The sequence below is a fragment of the Rhinolophus sinicus genome, chromosome 3 (assembly GCF_057876585.1).
Source record: "Rhinolophus sinicus isolate RSI-liver-muscle chromosome 3, RSI-T2T, whole genome shotgun sequence".
Classification (NCBI taxonomy): Eukaryota; Metazoa; Chordata; class Mammalia; order Chiroptera; family Rhinolophidae; genus Rhinolophus; species Rhinolophus sinicus.
Genome location: NC_142503.1, coordinates 47,286,585 through 47,304,343, shown reverse-complemented (window position 1 = coordinate 47,304,343; position 17,759 = coordinate 47,286,585). Strand labels below are relative to the sequence as shown.

Genomic DNA, 17,759 nt, shown 5'->3' with positions numbered 1-17,759 from the left:
AAGTATGTCTCCACCCCGTCCCAAGAACGGCACAGACTCGGGCCCCTTGCCCTGGACCATGGGTGGAAACAAAGTTAGAGAGAGTCAAACCCTAATTCTGGGCTACATGATGGGGCTATGGTGCCTAAACAATCGTGCTACATGTAGTACGGAAATCTTGTAGTGTGGGAAACTGGACACCAACCTAAAAACCCATCCTGGACTGGTGAACCCTGTGGGTTCCCGGCAGAGACAACCACAGGGACACTTCTAAATAATCTTCTAATTAGCTCACTGGCCAATGGAGAGCACCCCCTCGCAATCCTGCTCCTCCAGCTTCATAAATGCGCGGGTGCTTTTGGGGGGAAGCCTGCAGAGTCTGCGGATTGCAGCATCTGCTTGTTTTGATTTCCAGCTCTGAGGGCTTGGATCACTACCTACACCCCTTCACTGCTCCTCCCTCCACACTTCCCCCCACTATTCCCAGAAAATGGCAACAGCCCACTTGTTATCCCCCTTTTCCTGATAGCCACGCATTTCCTATCCTCTCTCTTAGAAACGTTAACAACTATATTTAGATAGTCAATCCATAGTTCCCAGAGGAAACATGGCCACAGAGACATATATACTGGGACGACCAAGTCCAGCTTCCTTTGGTGGCAGTCATTGGAGGCACAGTGCTTTGAATATTCCTGGGAAGGCTCTGCAATCCAAACAATGTCTATTCTACAGTCCCACTAGTTGCCCAAAATTATTCCTTTGGTTCTGCTCTTTATCATGATGTTCTCCTTATTTATGTCCCACAGGAAAGAGACAGTTTCTTCCTCCCTAAGTCCCACACCTCTTTGTCTTTCTTATGATGTCTGTCACTTTCTTGTTGTATGGTTCTCTTTATGCACCTATCTCATCTCTCTTCCTAATTATAAGCTCCTTGATTACAGGTCCAAGGAAAAGGAAAGCCACGGAATCATACTCTCTCAATCTTTAAATTTGACTATTTTATAGAGGGTATAAAAACCACACATACAAAAACAACAACTTTTGTCTCTTTCTACTTTGAAATCACTCCCTTCCTTCTCTTTTGGTCCTTAGGTCCCTTTTGGAACATGGAACACTGCTTATTCATGAATGATTGTTTCCTCTTCAGGGAAGACTTTCTTATTAATTACCTCAGTGGTTAGTAGAGGTGTGTGTGTGTGTGTGTGTGTGTGTGTGTTGCGTGTGTGTTGTGTGGGTGTTGGGGTTAATTTATGTCAGTCTTCCTCTTGGAATAAAAGAATGGGGCTGGGCTGCAGGGACTCCTTTAATTCTTGCTCCAAGTGTTACCGAGACAACCAAAGACCTACCTAATGCAGATGAGAAAAGACAACCTGTGTTTCAAAGCCAGTCACAGTGCCCCACCTTCTTGTTTAGGGCAGGACTGAACTTTGATCTTCTCTTTAGTGTTACTCACTGTTTACTTCTTACGAGTTTCTGTGTCTGCCTCTTTCCCAGTTCTCATCAATAAGCAACACAACTTCTACCAGTTAGGCACTCCCTAAGGTTCAAAGTGATTGACACCTCTGGAAGATCAGGGCAGGGAGATGGTTAGTTCAAAATAAACTTCCAGGGCGGGTAGAGAATGTTTTAGCCAGGAAGTTTTTTGATCTCTGGGAATTTAAATCCTTTCAAGGAAGTGCAAGGGCATAGGGGGTTATTATGGAATGCAAAGAAAGCCTACAGAAATACACTTGAAGGAAAGACAGCAGGTCTTCTTAGGGACTGGAAAATCACTGGAAGATTGCATCTCTTTTCTTTATCTCTACATGCTCATTTCATCTTTATTTATCTGTAGACCTTTTTTTTGATTCATTCATCTGCTTGCAGGTGGTTACCATGACCACCTTCCAATAGCTGTCCCATTCCCTGAGTCTGTATGATCTTCCATTTCCCATCCCATAATTAATTGATTCAATCTCTTGGCCCCAATTCCAAGTCCCTGGAAGAGTAAATCTGATTGAACTTGCTTAAGTGTTTATCCAGACTAATACTGTGTCCAGGGATGGGAGCTCGGAAGATGAGAGGGGGAGGAGAAATTTCTGAGGTATGTATGTGTTGGACAATCTCTTTAAAGAGATGTGGGTGGGAGAACATTTTGATTATATATGCAAAGATGCAAGGCCAGTATGTACCCTGCACCAGACCCAGGAGTCCACTTTTCAGTTAAGTTTCTCTACTGAGTGATGAACCTCTGGGAATAGACTGAGAAGGACAAAGTCTTTGGAATAAGTCTCTCAGTAGTCTATTGTTGGATGGTCACTACACCAAGGGTCTTTGCCGTCAAAGAAAGCAATTTATTTCTGTGCATGATTCACAGATCCGCCTTTTGGAAATGTTTTTAATCACAGTTTCTTATTCAATTGAGGTTTAAGAAAACAGTTTGCATTTCTGAGAACACTGGGAAAGTTTCGATCACCCCAAATGAAAGAAAGGAAGAGCTGCAGTATTTGTGTTTTCTTGAGTGGTATTCTGGACTATGGCACCTTTTAGAGAAGCAATTCTGTCGTGTCGTAGGATGTCCTCCCAAAGAACCTGTGTCACCTCATGCACCATATTGACTGATGGGTTAAATGACTGAATGAAGGCTGTGAGGTGATAGTACTATTGGCAGAAATAGTAGTAACAACAGCAACCCCAATCATTTCAGTGGCTAGTTTTCAGAACTTCCTAGCATTTCGTATCCATTACATTATTTAATCATCTGTACAAAACTGTGAATATGGCATTACCTTATTACACAGTGAAAAACTTAGATAAGTTGATTGTCTTTGTTCTTTCATCTCAACAAGACAGCGGACTTAGGTTATGTCTATACAATGACCAACAGTTAGTCAGATCAAGGCAATTTGGGAGTCTTACATATATATGCAAGGCCGTTTGCTGAACTAGTTTTTATTTGTGTTAGAGTGTCTTTAGTTAAATAATCCAGTGGTTATTTCTCTTTATCACTACTTATAAAAATAGCATCTTGTTACCTCTGCACAAAGTAAAATAGAAGCTTCACTACAAGGCTTGTTTTGGGCTATGTACCCTACCAGCTAATTCAAAACAATATATAAAGTTCAGTCCATTAAACCACAGGCCCGATCAATGTCCCATAAATGCAAGAAAAGGAATAAAAAGGACTTTGTGGCTAGTTATACATAAAAATCAATGTGTGAGTTCCTATAAGTTACATAAAAATAGTAATAGTGACGCCATTTTATTCCCCACACACTGTAACACAGATAGATCTTTAAGACCAGCATTCCAAAGTGTTCTAGTCATTCTTTACTGGGTTTAAATAATAAAGGAAAAGACATTTCTCGCTACTAATAAAAGTATTATTTATGATTTCCCACTCATAAAAGCTGCATTATTGACCACTGAGTTCTAGTAAATATTTTACATTTCATTATTATTTACAGTGGCATTAACAACATTCTCCTTACGAGACTTCAGTTAGGAACCCTTTCATTAAGCATCACACTCCCCTTATTTTTAAGTTTTCAAAGTCTATGGTCTACATCAGATCTCTCTAAAGTGTCTAAATCAATGTGATGTACTGGACAAAATAAAGTAAGTTGGAAATTTGAGAGTTTTGAAGAGCGTTAAAGAGTTTTAAAACACTTGAGTGTGTTGAAGTCACTTATTGGTGTCACCTGGGACTTCTAGTGGAACCCTAATCCTCTGGCTTTTGGGTCTATAACTTTGAAATGGGACTAACACTTGTTTCCAAAATAATGAATTTGATCTTTTGCTTCCCTCTTAACACAGTATTGTAGTAATCTTGAGTGCAGGAGGCGTTTCTTTACTTTGTCAGCGTAGAAAAGCCGGGTCATGCTACAGACAGCACAAGAGTTTTAGGTCAGTTAGAGCTGGATTTAAATCCAGAGTTTATCACTCACTAGTTTGTGACCTTGGTTACAACACTTAACCTCTTTGAGCTTTAATGTTGTCATCTATAAAATAGAGATTACAATTATCTCCCAGGGAAGTGATGAAGACTAAATAAAATAATCTAATCAAAATGCCTGGCATAACAGACTCTCAGAAAACAGTTTTCCTCCCCTACTATGTTATGCAAGATGGTATAATCAACAATTTCTGATGGTTTGGAGTAAAAAATGCCTCCTGTTCCATGGAGATGTTTCAAGAACATATTAAAGATTACTTCTTTCTTGGTTCATCCATAGTGAGCAGAGTGGTTTCTTTCTTTTTTTTCTATATCCTTCTGTTCACACTTATATTCATTTAGTCACCATACTTATATTGATTGCCCATTGAGTTTGGGGAATATTTGAGAAAAACTGATGCCGGGAGCTATTGGGGATGGGAGTGTCTCTTGTTGCTGTAACAACATCAGGGAATTTAGCTTTTTCTTTATTAAATAAATAAAAGAATCTCTTCTCCAAATAAATAAATAAATAAGAATGTAAATATAAATTTTAAGTGTCTAGTAGTCACTGGCTCAAATCTGGGCAGGTGACCTGGATTTGGGGGTGGGTACCTTAGTTTACATCCCTCACTTTCAAGAATGAGTTTTGTTACCTTTAGTTAGTTAGTAGGTAGTCCTTTGACTTCCTTTTTGGTGGGATATTTTTGGTGCTGAGAATCAAATTTTTAAAAAGTGGTTGGAGCAAAGAGTCAGGGAAGCAGATTGTTTCATTTTCATTGTCAGTAGCTGCCAGAGTTAATTATCAGAACAGTAACTTCATAAATCATCATTAGAATAAATATGATCTTTCCAGGTATACTCCCATGTAATTTTATTAATTAATTAATACTTTTGAATGCTGTTGAACCATTCTGAAGATGACTCTACTGAAATTGATCAAGGCCTGTTTTGGGAGAATGGCTGAAATGGCCAATGGGAAACAAAAGAAGTTACCAGTGTGCGCAGGTAAAACCTGTCCTTAGCTGTACATCTACGAGTGTAGTTATTGTTCATGAGTGCTGGAAATGGTCTACCAGTTAGAACAAACCCTTGAAACTAGAAGGGAGTAAAATTTTATTCATTATTCATGTCTTTCCTACCAAAGTGGGCCATTGGCTGTCATGGTTTTCGGGCCAGAAAAGGACCAGCAGTGCCTTTGCTTAAGCCTCCTTCTATTGGCACTGGTGTTTGGGAGGACAGGTCAGTTCTTCCATAACTGAGAACACTTTTAAGACCATTCAAGTCACGGGGCCTATTTTGGTTGAGATGTGAGACAAAACATTCCTCTTGTGGGAACTAATTCTGTTGTCCCTCTTGCTTTCAAAGTCAATAGTAGCACACCAAGCAATTTGGAATGTCCTACCAGTGGTTCAGCCTGGTTTCATTGTTTTGTTGACTTGGCTTTTCATCTTGTCTCTTCATATTTGCATTATTTAAAAGCCTCCTTCCTGAAAATGTAGACACTTCAGTTTAATATGAGCAAACTAGAAAAGGTTTCTTTAATTTGGGCAAGATCCATCTGACCATTTGTCAATATTCTTGCCTGTTTGTAAGTGGCAATGTTTCTATACATTCACACACACACATGATCTACTAGAATTGGAGGTTGACCACTCCAAAATGCAGACATAGATTGTGTTAGAAATGACAAGACACCTGGGAAAATGTCCACAACCTTTAAAATTTTGATATCTGTCTTTGCTTACTGAGTGTTAGGATCTCTCAAACTATCAGAGGGGAAAACTGGCTAGGGGTGAGTGTTGGTTAGCAATACAAGTCAAAGTGGAAAAAGCAGTAGTCGCATCTTAAGGACTGAAGGGTTAGGAGTCCCAGGTCCTCAGCCCAGCACTACCATTAATTATCAAAGTGAACTGGAACACATGACCTCTGGGGTTTAGTGTCCTTATCTGTATGAGAGTTTGGTCTATATGGGGATTTGCCAACTATGGTCAGTGGGCCAAGTTAGCTCTCTGTCTGTTACTGTAAGTCAAGTTGTGCTGGCACACAGCCCTGGCCACTTACTGCTTTCCCCCTGGAAAGGCAGAGTTCAATATCTGCAGCAGAGACCTTATGGCCCGCAAAGCCCAAAATATTTACTGTCTCATCCTTTACTGAGAAAGTTTGTTCAACCCTGGTCTAAAGGATCTCTATTACTCATGCTCTAAACTCTGTATTTCCTCTATATCTTGAATTAATCTTTTCCCCTAAGCATAGAAGAAGTGTCTGTTTTCAGTGTCTTATAAATTGGATAACTACTTATTTTCACTCTGAAGGCCAAGATACATGCATTTGACAATAAGTGGGACTTGAAGGGCAAGAATCAGATCCTTAAAGCAAAGGAAAACAAGATGGAAGATGATGGGAAAGATGAGGACCTGGAGGAGTTTGGAGAGACGAGAGAGGAGTGCTCAGCACGCACTGGGCTTTGTTGTGGTTGTGTAATGGGGACCTTCCCACTCAGCAATGTTAATGGAATGAGGTTGGACCAGCTGGTTGGTGGAGGGGGTTTCCCCTTCGGGAGATGCTACTGTGATTCATATATTTGGGCTGACTGCAAGGAAGTTCCCACTTGGAGGGTGAGGGAAGGGAGAGGGAGAGAGAGAGATGGAGGAAAGGGATGAGCAAGTTAGGATGTAAGTACTTACCATGACCAGTGCTTTGTGCAAGGCACTATGGAGGATACAAAGAACAGATATAATCCCCACACCGAAAAGCTTAGTTTTAAACCAAGGGCTTAGACAAGGGCATGGATTCTGGTAGAATGGGGAAAAGTACCATAAGGAAGGGCAGAGCAAGATGGACGGAATTCATTTTAAAGAAAAAAATATAAGAAAATGCTTAGACTAACCAAGTCCCACATTTTACATCCAAATCCTAGTAAAGCCTGGAAATGCTAATGATTAAAATTTCTGCTGAAAATAGGCACATTGCTCTGTATTTCTCAGTCTGGTCAACAACGTCCTTTATGATCTATTTATTTCTTCCCTCTCCAGCTTCATCACACATCTTTGTACCATTTTTGATGCATGTCTCAGCCACACTGAACATTTCCATTTCCTTTAATAGACCACGTTTGCTCTTGCTTCCAGGCCTTTGCCATGCTGGTCAGACCAGAATTCCTCCATGCTGAATGTACCCTGCCTCCTCTGATTCCTATGTGCCCTTCAGACTTCACACAATCCATGCACCATCTTCCCCAGGAAGACTTCGCTGACGCCCAAGGTTGAGTCAGGTTCCCTTCTTATACGTTATCTCAATAGCAGGTATTTTCCCTATCGTACTGCATGACAATTTTTCCTGTCCATTTAAAAAATGAGTTTGGGTTTTCGCAGAAGCAGACCCTGAAACAAAGATTTCACGTGCATATAGTTTAGTTGGGTGGTCATCCTAGATTAAACAAACAAACAACAAAACAAAATGTCAGGAAAGTAGGGAAGAGAGGCAGAGAAAGGAAAGGAGTCTTTATGAAGTGAGTTGTCACTGTGGGTAATGGGAACGAGGTCCCTCTGGAGACCTGAGGGCCAGTTTAGAACATGCAGGGCAGTTATCGCACCTGAGGGTGAGGGAGCTGGCGTATTTGCACACCATGTATTTGTGCACACCAGCAGTTTGGCCATAAGCGTGGGAAGGCTTTGGGAAGATATGCCTCTGATCTTGCAATTCCTCATCTGGAGGTTTATCCTACGAAAATGCATGTGCATCTCTAATATTATCCCCAGTACTGTTTATATTAGAAAAATCTGGAATTGACAGTAATGATTAATAATAGAATACTCTGCTGCCTTAAAAAATGATTATATATGTTCACCTACAAATGCAAAAATGTTTTTAAGTGAAAAGGCATAAGCAGTTCAAAAGAATAAATACAGAGGGTGCCAAAAAAATGTATACACACTTTAAGAAAGGAAAAAGCTGTATTAAAATTGTAATACTCAATATATCCTGATAACAAAAGATGAATACAAGTCATGTGTATACATTTTTTTGGCACTCTGGTATAATGTAATTTGATATGTGTGTACATATATATCTCCATGTATGTATACATCTCCAGGGGGGAAAAAATGAAATTCTATACATCCAAGTATTATCAGATGTTACCTCCAAAAAGTATCATTATGGATGACCTGTAATAGTCTTTTTATCAGTGTATCCTAAGATTTATTTAAAATGAACATATTCATACTATATTTAAAAATTGTATTGTAAATGTGACATTCAGTCTTCTAAAAACGCATTTTCAATTACATAAGAATACCTGGATATATCCTAATTGTAAACATTCAAGAAATACAGTAAACATAAATGAATAGTATAAATAGAAATATATAATATACGATTAAATATTAAATAACATATATAATATAAAGCAAACTCCCCCTTCACCATTATTTTCTGAAGAAAAACAAAGTAGGCAAGATTCCCTCCCTCACCCTTCATAAACACAATCTCGATATGTTTAAACATACACACCAGTGGACTTAATGTCTGCACACAGTTTAATAACTGCCTATTATCTCAGTTTAATGAGCCCAAATACAAGTCAGGAAACCACATAGAAACAAAAGAGGCAGGGCCTGGCTCACTCTGACCTGTGTTAGAAGCAGCTGGAGGTGAAGCTGGTTAAGTTTTAACCTGGAACCTTGCAGCTCCACCCAGAAAGACACCCTGTGAACAGAGTGGAGGGAACGCACTGTGCGGCAAGGCATATAGAGCTGCCACCCAGGGTTCCATCCTGGTATTGACAGGCCGGCCATGGTTCTGAAGGCCACACCAAGGGCACTGCTTAAATGGGAACCTTAGGAGTGAAAAATCTGCTCTCCTAAGGCTAATGGGTACAAGATTCAAGTCACATTTCATGTTCCATTAGACCTGAGCTGGTTTCTAAGGCTCTGATGAAATCAGTGCTTTTTCTATCAGTATGTAACACTTTAAAATGGCTTTTCTTCCCTCTCATTTATCCTACCCCTTACCCCCCCCCGCCCCCATTCCTTCACATTCACTGAGCCTACCAGGAAAATAGCCTGTGAGAGTGAATTTCCCGTTTGCATTACTGCCTGTGAAAGCATTTTAGGTTCACTGATAAGAATCTGCTTGTGTAGATAATCACTTGCTAGGAAACTTGAAAATTTTCTGCCTGATTGCAAAGGGATGACTTGATTCTCAAAGAAGATATAGATTTGATCATCAAAATCCTCACCCTATTTCTGTCTTCTTGTCCCTTAGTGCACATCCAGGACAGATCCAATTTTTCGAGGATTCATTCTGCTTCAATATGAAATGAATATAGGAGAAGAAATACTCTAGTGATAGTATTTGGGAAAAAGAAACATTTTTTTTTCTAGATGTTTGTATTACACTACACATTACCAAGAGACATTGGGGCACTTCAAAGGAATGAAAACATACAGAGGTTTACAAGAATTTGGGGAAATAGTACGCTATTATGTGGAAAGAGCTGCTGAGCTATGAAGCATTTCTATTGTGTTCTGCCAGTATGAGAGAAAAGTCTATTCATGCTTAGACTATTATGTACTTGAATTTTGCGTTAGCTGATATATTCTAGCACCTGCCAGACTATAACACAGTTGGCCCTTGAACAATACAGGTTTGAACTGTGCAGGTCCACTTACATGTGGATTTTTTTTTCAATAAATATACAGTTGGCCCTCTGTATTCCTGGGTTTCACATCTGTGGATTCAACCCACTGCAGTATTTTCAGTATTTTCCATCCATGATTGGGAGTCTGCAGATGCAGAGGACCGACTATATGCATTTTATATCCATTTTATATAAGGGACTTGAGCATCTGCGGATTCTAGTATCTGCGGTAGTCCTGGAACCAATCCCCCACCGATACCCAGGGGTGACTGAAGTTTTGGGGGCCTGAAAAGTTATACTTGGATTTTCAACTTCACAAAGTCGGCACCCCTAACTGCCGTATTGTTCAAGGGCCAACTGTACTTGTTACTAAGAATCAACTAACGTTCTGCATTTTAGGCAGTGTCTACAGTAGATACATATAAGCTCTAAGATGGCCAGAAAGAACATTGACTCTCCAGACCGGTCTGTGTCTACATAGGTCATGTCCTATTTTTAAATGCTGGACTGCCTTTCTGGCCTTCTCAGCAATTAGAAAGCAGTATAGTGGGATGATAAAGAACACGGCTTTGGAGCAGAAATGTGGGTTGGGTGCCAGCTCTGGTACTCATGACCTTTTTCCTTTTAATGAGCTTCCTAGCCTCTCTGAGTCTGTTTTCTCATCCACAAAATGGGGGTGATGGTAACACCTATGGCATAGAACTGTGTGAGGATTAAATAAAATCATGCATGCTCAGTACAGGGCCAGGTGGGTAGTTAACAGTTTATAAATATTAGGTCTTAAACCTCTTTTCCATGCCATAGGACAAGGCAGCACTCCCGTGTGGTTTGCACCTCCCACTCATCTTTGCTTCTTGCCATCCTTTTGTAGCTGTGTGAAATATTCCCTCAGAACATCACCCAGCCAGCAATTCTCCCTCTTCAGTGTTGCCCTGCTATTTTGTCATTGATACAGCCTCCCTCCCAGATAGTAAACTTCACAAGGACAGAGAATTGTGTGTTATCTTTGTGCACAGAAATGTTGAGGAGCATTCCGTGGACTTCCAACGGGACATAGAATTGGTGCGTGTGTATGTGTGTGGCGGGGGAGTGTAGAATCAATTTTATATAAATCTCAAAGGGCAGGGTTTCAAACAGATGGAAACTGAGACCTAGAGAATAACTTTCCTGAGGACACAAGAGCCCCCTCTTGCCGAAACTGGAGCAGGTGTCCCTCCATGTGGCAGCGGGGTCCCATTTTGACGCTCTGGACTCCTTCCTCAGCTGCTTTCTCTGACACTGTTGCCTGTTCTTTACCCATTCGGTCTACTGAATGGTAAGATAGATGTGTTTGCCTTATCTCTGCTTTGGGGTTTGACTCAAGGGAACTGGTCTCCATAAATGGGCCTGGCCCCATCCCAGGACCCAAACAAAATGATTTTCTATCTTGTCATTTGGTGCCTGCAGGCTTCTAAGGTGATGCTGACAAATGGTGCAAGAAGCTAGACATCCAGTATGTTCTGTGTCCAAGTTCCGCAGCCACGTAGGCTCTGGGACACGGTCAGCCTTTGACAAACGTTTGGCTTGGCTTGTAGCTTGATGCTATGTTGGCGCCATGTTCCGTTTGCCAGCCTCTTGAGTAAAGAAAGATTCAGGACAGCTTCCGGTACTGCCAATCAAGGCTTAAACTTTCCATCCTGTATGAGTAGCCTTGGTCTCATAGCTCCCTTTTAAATTAAAATAGTCAAGTGGTTAAATATTCATGCTTTGCTTATTTCAGTGTATTTAATTTATTATGTATCACTTTTCTTGGGCTTTATATAAACTTGCTTTGGGACTTTTCTTTTCCCAGTTTAAATTCTGGCAGAATGCTCCCTTCTCCTTGGCAGAGTGTTGATTAGTTGAAGAAAGTAAAAAAGTCTGCCTTGCTAAGAAGACAACATCTTCTTTTTTTTTTTACAGATTGCTCTTGCATTTTAATAACAATATTATAGTCATGATCAGCATCATTAATTCATCTTCAGTGATCATTAACTGTGGTGCTCAACTTGAGGTGTCACTGAAACATTGGTTCATTTTATTCCCAAGGCTGAAAACCATATCTTCAGCTTTTCTACCCAGCATTTACTATTTGTTTAGAATGGTAAAAATGAAGTAGAGATTTTTTTTCCTACTGGTTTATTCATTTCTCCCACTGGTAAAGATGGAATCACATCTTCCTTCTTTCTATCTTTTGGCAGAGCAGGTCTTCACCAAATTCTCTTGTAACTGCCTTGATTTGGAAGAGGTGCTAATAGGGCTATTTCTCAGATCTGACTAGTAGGTAGGCTAACTCTTCTCCTTCTAAAGCTTTCCTCAAGCCAAAGCACTGTGCAAATAAAAATAGAACGTTGTTGAGGGTGGGTTGATGCTCAGAACACATATTGATGCACAAGAGCGGTTTCTTCCCACATCTAAAGGAAAGAGATGACAACAACTGATTAGAATTCTAGGTCTTTATAGGAGAGCTTCTAACTGTGGCTCTTTGAGATATAGTTTTCTCTTTTTAAAAGTCATAAGGTCCTGTTGTAACTGATTTCAAAATATGTAAATAACGATCCCTTGATTATGGAGAGGTAATTAAAAATTACAGACGTTGTTGTCCCATCCCACCCCCCCCCATACACCGTAACTTGCATTGCCTCTTGTCACCACCCACATAGCATCTGCTAGAACCTAAAAATGAGTTTCAGTATTAGCCTAAGAAAATAACAAAACAAAGTTAGAAATTTAAATTAACTGCCAAAGAAGAAATAACATGTCACTCCTCTGCTCCAAAACATTATATAAGCAGCAACAGAAGAAAGAAAAAAGGAGGGAAGATGACATGGATGGAGGGAGGGAGGGGTGAGGAAGGGAGGAAAGAAGGAAAGAAGGGCAGACAAACCAAGTAGAAACTTAAGAAATGTACAGGAACTATATGAGGGAAATTTTGAGAGTTACTGTGGGACATAAAATAAGAATTTTAGTGATAGAGAATGGGCATGGGAACAAGTAATATTTTAAAAAGGGAAATTCTCCCTGAATTAACTTATAAATTTAATTCATTAAATCCTAAAGGACAAATTTTAGAGAATTCGAAAATAGTTACTCTAAATTTTCTATTATCTGGAAGACTAATTAGTTACGAATAATACATGTATTTTTTAATTAATAAAGAGATACTTGTATTGTCAGATATGAAATTAAAAAGATATGGCAGTTAAAATAGTGTTTACTGACACAAGAATAGACTGATGAATAAAAAGAAGAAAAAACTCAGAAACAAACATATAAATATTTTGAATGTGATAGACATGATGTTTCAAACGAGTAAGAAAATGATGGATATTTATTGTTTCAGGAAAACTATTTACTGTGTTAGTTTCCCGTGGCTGCTGTAGCAAATTACAATAAGCTTGGTGATGTAGGACAACAGAAAGTTATTCTCTCACAGATTTGGTGGCCAGAACTCAGAAATCAGTTTCACTGTGTCAAAACCAAGATGTTGGCAGGGCCAGCTCTCTGGAGGCTCTGGGAGAAACCTGTTCTTTGCCTGTCCCCGTCTCTGGTGGATGCTGGCTTTCCTTGGCTTGTGGCTACATCACTCCAAACTCTTTCCCCATCTCCACATCTCCTTCTCCTCTTCTCAGTGGGTTAAATTTCCCTGTCTCTCTTTTAAAAGGACACTGTGATTGGATTTAGTGACCATCCAAAATAATCTCCCCATGTCAAGATCTATCGATTAATCACAGCTGTGAAAATCCTTCTTACATATAAGGTAACATTTACAGGTTCCAAGAATTAGGATCTTTGGGTGGCCATGACTCAGCCTACATAGGGGTAAATTAGATTTTCATCTCACCCCACACATGAAATAAATTTATAATGTGTTAAATATTTAAATAGAAGAATATGAAGGTAAATAGTTATCTGATCTCAGAGAGAGAATAGCCCTTTTAAGGGTAAAAGACTGATGATTTTGTTTAGGTAGAAATCAAAACACTTGTTTAGGTACAAAATTACCATAAACAAAACTACAAAGAATTGACAAACTGAAAAAAGCACTTGCAACCAACCAAAAGTTTATATGAGTAATGTATGAGGTACTTTTGTAAATCACTAAAAGCAAAATCTCCTCATAGGAAAATGGTGCAAGAACAGGGATAGAAGAAATACCAAAAGGTCAAAGAACATTAAAAAATTTACCCTTGTAGTAATCAAAAGCAAGTTAAATATTGGTGATATATTAGTTTTGGTCAAAAAACGGGCAAAAATTATAAAAATTGCAAGACCCAATAATGGTAAGGAAATAAGGAAATTTCCTCATTTAATTTCCTACATTGAGTTAACAGTGCAGTCTTAAGAGTTATTTTATAATAGATATGAAAGGCCTTATAATGTCGATTCACTTGGATTCAGCAATTGTGATTTTAAGTTATGGCAGTAGGTGAGCAACTACACAAACAGAATTGTACGTGCATTCTCTTTATAGCTTCATAAAGATATGGAAAAATTACAAATGGTCTAATATCCCATAATAGAAGATGGAAAATGTTCACAAGATGTGGTTAAATGAAAACAGCAAGTTACAAGACCATCTGGACATCTGGTCCTGTGTGTGTGTGTGTGTGTGTGTGTGTCTGAAATGATGAGTGAAAATGTTAACAGTTATGGGTAATTCTTCCTGCCATGTAAAAATTTCCATAATGAGTATGTATCACTTAATTAATTTGGAAAGCAGAAAAAAATAAATGCATGTACTTAAAAATTATCTACAGAATAAAGCCGAATCTTCTAAACATGGCAAATCCCATCTATTTCCATCTACCTTTCCATCTTCACCTTCCTTGACTACTCATTACCTGCCCAATGTCACGCTAGCATCACAGAATCTCCTGGTCTTCTCTGGACTGGATCCTGTGTTCTCATAAGTCTACACCTTCATACATGTTGTTCCTTCTGCCCCAAGTCCCCAGAGAACCCCTACCACTCATGGCAAACCTAGCCCTCTAAGAGGGGTAGAGAGTCTTCACAACTCCCTCAGGCAGACTAAATAACTCTCCTTTTAGCTGCCACAGCTCAGCACACTTCAACACTCTGTGATTGTATTTCTATTCTGTTTATATGTTAGGCTCTATTTCCCTCACTGGACTGTGAGCTCAGGGCAGGTGAGTCCCAATCACCCAGGGACCCCCAGTCTCCAGCACTGGACATGAGTTGGGGGGTTAGATTGGCCCACGTAGAACCTATGGAGAAAAAGCTACCCTGGCCATAGCGCTAGTAAGGAAGGTAAGGTGCCCAAAGGTGAGGATCAAAGGTGATCTTTTTGGATTGCTGAAATGTGAAAGTTTAAATAGAATGTCATTATATCAACCCACTGATTGATGTTGGTTGAAATGAAATCGGTACATTTCAAATTTGGTTTGAGTTGCCTGCTTAATTTGGATTTTTCAGTGTGAAGAAAGCTGTTCTGCTGTTGCTGCTCTTTTACTTAATAATTGGTGTGTTAAATGGTGCAGTTTTGTTTCGCATATGCTGGTTGTGTTTCAAAACAGTCTCACCTTTTTACAAAATCAGATTCCTGAGTTGTGCTGAATGTTTTGCTCTGAGTGAGTCTTTGAAGATAATTAGCAACAGTCGGGGGCAGGGATGGCCTCACCACAGGCCTTTCCATAAACTTCAGGGAACAGGTGAGAAATAGGAGTCAGTTCAGGGGTTAATGAGCCTTGGGCTGGTCAGGTCACTTCTCAGAGTCATAACACTCTGTTTTTATTTAATAAGTAGCTTCTGTGAAATGTGGTTGATACTAGCTGCTGGGCCGGAGAGGCCAGACAGGAGAGTGAGGATGGCTTTAAGGAGCTGAGGTGAAGCTGAGCACTCAGCCAGGGAGCAAAGGGAAGATGCCATTTACTTCCAGGATGTCTCTAGACAGAGACTCAGCAGGGAATTCTCTGGAGAAAGTCATGGTTGAGTTTAGAATTAAGGAAACCAACATTTTATTGCTCTAGGAGTAAAAATGAGGTGCTGGATAGCTGTGCACTTTTCCTTTCTAGTTAGCTGGGATTCTATTTGGTGTGGTGGCATTTATCTATATTAGATGTGGAATTGTTTCTCTCTAGGTTTTAGATATGTTGTTTTCATATCCCAAAGAAAACCTGAATTTCCTGCTCCCACATAAGGAGCAGAGCACAGGGATGGGTTGGAAATATTTGTATGTCCAGAGGCAGGGATGTGTTTGGAGAGATAGCCGGACTGAGGCTGGCTCAAGAACTAAGAGCTGGACCCTGGGCAAGTCACAAACTCCAGGGCTCAGTTACTTCTCAGTAAGACAAAGGACATGGACTAAATCATTGTTTTTCAAACTTTATTCTCGAGGAAACTTCTTTTTTTCCCAAAGAAAACATTCTACTCAATCCTGTTTTGTCGATGAAACTGATTTTTAAAAATAGAGTGATTCTGGTTGAGATCGAGAAGGGACTAATTATCTGACAACCTGCCCCAGCTCCCTGTCTACCTGGACTCCCCGAAGACACCCAGACCTCAGACTACACAGTGAAAGCAGACTTGGCCTTGGCTCCTGCTCCTTCATGTCAAAGTTCATGGAGATTTGAGGTTTTTTTTTAATTAAAGTTTACTGAGGTGATAATTGTTAGTAAAGTTACATAGGATTCAGGTGTACAATTCTGTAATACGTCATCTACATATCACATTGTGTGTGCAGCATCCAGAGTCAATTCTCCTTCCATCACCATATATTTGATCCCTTATGCCCTCATCTACCACCCCCTCCCCACCATGGAGTATTTTTCACTTTTTCTTCCCCCCAGTGTTTTTGAGATACAATTGCTATATAACACTGTATTAGTTTTAGGTATACAACATGATTTGAAATGTGTATACAAATATATTGTGAAAGGATTACCACAATAACTTTAGTTAACATCCATCACCTCACAAAATTACAAATATTTTTTTTTTTGTGATGAGAACTTTTAGGAGCTACTTTCAATATACAATACAGTATTGTTAGCTATAGTGACGCTACTATATACTATATCCCCAGGACTTATTGATCTTATAACTAGAAGTTTGTACCTTTTGACTACTGTCACCCATTTGCCCACCCTCTGTCTCTGCCAACCACCAATCTGTTCTTTGCATTGGAGTTCATTTTTTTTTTTAGATTCTACATATAAATGAGATCATATTTGTATTTGATCTCATTTATATGTAATTTGATTATTAGTATTTGTCTTTTTCTGTTTGACACTTTTTCTTTTTAATGGCTGAAAAATATTCCATTTTATATATATATCACCTTTTCTTTATCCATTCATCCATTGATGGACACTTAGGTTGTTTTCATATCTTGGCTGTTATGTATAATGCTGTAGTGACCATGGGTACAGATACCTTTTTGAGATAGTGATTTCATTTCCTTTGGATATATATCCAGAAGTGGAATTGTTGGATCATATAATAATTCTATTTTCAACTTTTTTCCTTTCACTAATTTTTTGTTTCAGTTACAGTTGACATACAATATTATATTAGTTTCAGGTGTACAACATAATAATTAGACATTTATATAACTTATGAAGTGATTGCCTTGATAAGTCTAGTACCCATCTGACACCAAACATAGTTATTACAATATTATTGACTATATTCCCTATGCTGTACTTTACATCCCATGACTATTTCGTGACTACAAATTTGTACTTCTTAACCCCTTCCCCTTTTCACTCATCTCCTCAACCCTCCTACCATCTGGCAGCCTTTAAAATTTTCTCTGTATCTATGAATTTGTTTCTGTTTTGTTTGTCTGTTTATTTTGTTTTTTAGATTCCACAGATAAGTGAAATCATATGGTATTTGTCTTTCTCTGTCTGACTCATTTCACTTAGCTTAATACCGTCTAGGTCTATCCATGTTGTTGCAAGATTTCATTCTCTTTTTATGGCTGAGTAATATTCCATTGCATATACATACCACCTCTTCTATATCTATTCATCCATTGATGGACACTTAGGTTGGTTTCATATCTTGGCTATTGTACATAATAATGCAATGAACACATGGATGCACATATTTTTTCGAATTAGTGTTTTGTTTTTTTTGGGTAAATGCCCAGAAGTGGAATTACTGGGTCCTTCTTTGTCTCTTGTTTTAGCCTTTGTTTTAAAGTCTATTTTGTCTAATATAAGTATTGCTACCCCACCT

The 17,759-nt window shown here is 39.2% G+C and overlaps 1 protein-coding gene and 1 long non-coding RNA gene across 5 annotated transcripts in view; one reads left to right on the top strand and one right to left on the bottom strand.

Moving 5' to 3' along the window:
* LOC109445683 (uncharacterized) overlaps window positions 1–17,759 on the top strand; it is a 296,083-nt gene that overhangs the window by 219,901 nt on the left and 58,423 nt on the right. The window lies entirely within an intron of this gene.
* Window positions 11,460–17,759, bottom strand: part of LOC148758485 (uncharacterized) — a 32,076-nt gene continuing 25,776 nt past the window's right edge. For all 4 annotated transcript variants that reach the window (XR_016020637.1, XR_016020638.1, XM_088796571.1 and 1 more), the window contains one exon: window positions 11,460–11,968. Coding sequence is in view for 2 of the 4 variants with exons in the window: in XM_088796570.1 (XP_088652696.1) it covers window positions 11,815–11,968 (154 nt within the window). In the remaining 2 variants the exon portion in view is untranslated. The remainder of the gene's footprint in view (window positions 11,969–17,759) is intronic.